General features: G+C 35.7%; 1 protein-coding gene across 5 annotated transcripts in view; it reads right to left on the bottom strand.

Annotated features, from left to right (window-relative positions):
* The window catches only part of LOC107704749 (arf-GAP domain and FG repeat-containing protein 1-like), a 26,264-nt gene that overhangs the window by 6,180 nt on the left and 15,460 nt on the right, over window positions 1–4,624 (bottom strand). For 2 of the 5 annotated variants that reach the window (XM_016507743.1, XM_016507745.1), the window contains exons 3-6: window positions 2,420–2,535; window positions 1,852–2,014; window positions 1,189–1,351; window positions 373–495 (exon numbers count right to left, since the gene is read on the bottom strand). In XM_016507743.1, the coding sequence (XP_016363229.1) occupies window positions 373–495; window positions 1,189–1,351; window positions 1,852–2,014; window positions 2,420–2,535 (565 nt within the window). Of the gene's footprint in view, window positions 1–372; window positions 499–1,188; window positions 1,352–1,851; window positions 2,015–2,419; window positions 2,536–4,624 lie in introns of all 5 variants that reach the window. The other 3 variants (XM_016507742.1, XM_016507744.1, XM_016507746.1) reach the window with 2 other exon arrangements.

Here is a 4,624-nt window from a genome sequence, read left to right as displayed (position 1 = left end):
TTTTCAGACCGATGAGCTTTGTAAAAATCGATGCGTTTCAAAAAGGCGGGGCATAGAGGAGAAACAATAATGTACAGTATGTGGAAAATAATGTGGTTTTTTTTTACTTTAAACCGCATAAACACATTTCATTACACCAAATACACAAAATAATGTTCTTTTTAGCAGCATCATATGACCCCTTTAAAGTTTAACCAGAGCACCACTGAAAAAAGAAGAATGTTTAAGAAGTGATAATGTATATAAACAGCAATGAAAAAAGACACACAAACAGAATAACTATTATGTGACATTTCTAACAACACAACTTGGACAATGAGCCATTTCTAACAGGAGGTTTGAGGTAAATGGATGTTCATATGTGTTTTGTACCTGGTTGTGCGGGTTGAAATGGGGCTTGTGGAGCTGATGGAAATGTCGCTGTGGTTTGAGCAGCAGAACTATTATTAAACGCATCAAAATTCGCAAAGTCTGCATTAGAATGTGCATTCTGCGCTGCTGGGGTCCACCACAAACAAACAAACAAACAAACACAAATAGAAAATGGAATGAGGAATGACAGTGAAACAAGGATGAAACTATGGGATAAACATGTCAAGCATTTAGGTCAATTTGATTTCTTTCCAGTCAGGAGATTAGGAAAATTCCTCTTAAAAATTCAATTAATTCTCACATTTCATTTAAAATTTGAACTTGTACATTTAGCAAATCTAAACAATAATGGTTCTGACTTATAAACGCTGGTTGCTTAAGAAGATATAACATACACTGATATAAAGTGAATTATATAATGCTTAATAACACAAACCCACTAAAAACCCACAAATAAAACTACACACAGACAAATACAGATGACATGAACAGAAACCTCTACCTAGAATGCACTAGCTCCAGCCGTGCATATTTTAACAGACAAGGCAGGTTTGGCCATAATGGCTTCCAAATGGTATGTCTGTGTTTACCTCTGAACCTGTTTACTGGCATTAACCGATTCAAACGCACAACCATTATCCTCTAGAGATGCCAGTAAGCATTAGTGGTTTATATTTCATGAGGAGTTTTGTGACAGTGGCTGTCAATAAGTCTAGTGCAGCATGATGGGAAAGCGACCACATCACACTAGGAGTTGTCCTGAACCTTTTTTAATGGATGGTTTAGTTTGTTAGTGTAGCGCGAGTGTGTTCTTACCTAAATGACTGTTGAAATGTGCAAAGTTGGCAAAGTTTGCGTTGCCTGTGGACTGCGAGTGCGGAGCTGCAAAAATGTCGCCACCTAGATCGCTGAGCAGATTGAACTTCCTGTCCTGATGCTGCTGCTGCTGGGTCAGCTGAGTGCGTGACACAACCGGAGACTGAGAGAGCAAGCCAAAAAAACACCGGAAATATGTATGAAGAAAGTAGTTTGTATATAGTTAGGATAGTTTGGCGTAAGTCTCTTATGCTCACCAAGGCTGCATTTATTTCATCCAAAATATTTGATCTAATATTATTACAATTTAAAATAAGTATTTTCTACTGTAATACATTTCAAAATGTAATTTATTCCTGTGATGCAAAACCGAATTTTCAGCATCATTAGTACAGCCTTCAGTGTTACATGATCCTTCAGAAATCATTCAAATATGCCGATTTGCTGCTCAAGCAAAATTTCTTACCATTATCAACGTTGAAAATGCTTGTGCTGTTTAATATTTGTATGGAAACCATGATACATTTTTTTTTTTACAGGATTCTTTGTGAATACAAAGCTTAAAAAAAACATTTATTTGCAATTGAAATAAGTGTTTTGACTGACACTGATCAATGTAATGCATCCTTTTATTCACAGTATTGTATATATTAGTTTTGTTACCTGGCTGGGTGTGTTTTTGTTGAGGTGTAAAGTGGGTACTGATTCCCCCAGTAATGTTTTGAGAGGTCGGACCTCTGGAGTGCTGCTGGTGCTGCTAGCAGATGAACCAGAGATTGATGCGTGAACCGACGCCACCGTCTTAGCCTGCTCTGGAGGAACATACCTGAGAGAAAGACATTTAAATGAGAAGAGAACACATACACAACAATGTGTTCATTTTATCCTATCATACTGAGAAAAATATTTGCCTATACAAATATAATCTTAGAGGTGCATAGTGAACACTGGGAAAGTTTCAGGAAATACCAGGATAAAATGAATCCATTTGAAACCACAAATGTAAAATAAAGTGCAAATCAAGACTATGAGAACCACTTACATGTGCATTTCAGTTTATATTAATATTTTATTTTCACAACTCGTGCCCATTTATTTGTTTTGTAATAAGTGGGATAATGTACAGCTCACTTTGCATAGTGGTTTATTGTGTGATAATGATGACTGAATGTACATGATTCCTGTTAAATATCAAATATAATAAAACATTTCAGCCCATGTTGTCTCTCACCATCGCTTCTTTTCGTATTTGTCCTGAAGAAACTCTTTGACTTTCTGAGGTTCTCTGAAGTCTGGGATGGCCAAGTTTCTGTCATCATAAAGGCTGAGCCATATCCGTTTACATACCTGCATATACATGAAAGCACACACACGAAGAGAGAGAAGGAGAGAGGTCAGACATTCAAATATACCATAAACATGTGAAACAGAGATTCATATGTCAGAAAACAAGACATTTTTTAACAGCAACTTTTAACTCACTTTAATCCTCAGTTTATTAGAGAAGACAGAAAAACAGAAAGATCCTTCAGACAGACAGTATATCTCTCTCACTGCCTCATGTGTGTGAAAAAAACAATGCAGGCATTCATACTAAGGAAAGTCTCACTTTGAATACACACATGCACTCGCACTCACACACACACACACACACACACACACACACACACACTCTTAAAAAGGAAACCACCATCTCAAGATGACATTTGACAAACTCTTCTTGTTGAGTCAAACACACATGCACTCTGATAACACAACTGATAAATAAAAAATTAAACTGTAAGGCTTTGCAACCACTACACCAAGTGTTATGTGTGAAACCTCTCACAGCAGTAAAGACACTGCCTCCATTTAGATATAATCAATGCAGATACACATTTGTGTGTGTAAACACACACACATACACACACCCACACACCCTTAGGGAACAGTGGTAGCAGCTTATTAATTATGAATAGCAACAGCAGAGTGAAGACACAATCACTTGACTCTGATGAGGAGCTGTACACACACCAGGTTGGGCTCATTCATGAAATAAAAGCGCAAAAATGACCCAGAAATCAGTGCATCTGCCTTCAACAGTTCAGAATGGCATACTAAATATATGACCACTGAATATTATCAAAAATAGCAAGACATATTGAAACAATAAATTTTGTCACATGACGTTTAATAACCATCAAATTACTGAACTAAATACAGATAAACTCTTAATTATGTTAATTTTTTCTTTGTCTGACAAGCAATAAATTGACAGGATTAATATTCTGTACAACTGTGTCTTATTGGTTTCAAAAACCTTGGAGTGAATAGCATGAATAAAACAATGCAAAATGCAAAAAATAAACTGCAAAAAATAATGTAACTGTGCATATTTAAAATAGCCAAACACAAAGGCTTATCAATTTTTAAAAGGATGGTAAATGCACTTTATACACACTACTATTAAAATGTTTGGGGTCACTACATTTTTTTTTTTTTAAGAAAACTATTTTTATTCATCAAGGATGGAATAAAATGTAATTGTTCAACAGTAAATTGATCAAAATTATATTTCAAATAAATGTTGTTCTTTTAAATGTTTTATTTACCAAAAAATCCTGACTGTTTTTAACATTGATAATATTAAAGGAAAGTTTCTTGAGCAGCAAATCAGCATACTACAATGATTTCTGAATAATCATGTAACACTGAAGACTGGAGTAATAACTGATAAAAGCTTTACCATCACAGGAATAAATTACATTTTATTCAAATAGAAAAGTATTATTTTAAATTGTAACAAAATTTCACAATATTTGTGTTTTACTGTAAAAATGTAGCCTTTGTGAGCATAAGAGACTTGCAAAAAACATTTTAAAAAATCTTCCCAACCTCAGACTTTTAATAGTAGTGAATCTTGCGTTGTTCATAAAGATAATTCGTGCAACCAAACTCTGTAATATTTTGCCGCAAATTCATCTGTTACTTAGTAAGCTAGACAAATTACTGAAGTTCTGCCAACATCAACAGTTTGCGTGACATGCCCTCATCATCGAAAACCAAATCAGAAGTTCAGACTGACAGATGCTGTGAGATTTTAATACACCAAACCTGCTGTGTGTTCAAGCCGGTTTGAATTGGGACCCACATAAAACAACGTCATAAAACAAAATGTCCACACACACACACACCATTCTGAAGTTCATCATGGTTTAAACAGGAGATTATAGCATGTGTGTAATGAGACACAGAGTGCTCAAATAAGAGTCTTCTCGGCACGCAACATCATTTCCAGCTCATCCTCGTAAATCAGGCCTCACGAGACCTGGGAAAAATCCCAGGAATGTTGAGTTAAGCAGAGACAGAGAAAGGGAAGGGGGAGAAGAAAAGTGGTCTCATCAGTGGTCGCCTAGAAGAAGCTCTTAGAGAAACCTAGACTTTAGAAGAGATCACA

The sequence above is a fragment of the Sinocyclocheilus anshuiensis genome, unplaced genomic scaffold (assembly GCF_001515605.1).
Source record: "Sinocyclocheilus anshuiensis isolate Anshui unplaced genomic scaffold, SAMN03320099.WGS_v1.1 scaffold758, whole genome shotgun sequence".
Lineage (NCBI taxonomy): Eukaryota > Metazoa > Chordata > Actinopteri > Cypriniformes > Cyprinidae > Sinocyclocheilus > Sinocyclocheilus anshuiensis.
This window is presented reverse-complemented; position numbering and strand designations above follow the sequence as displayed.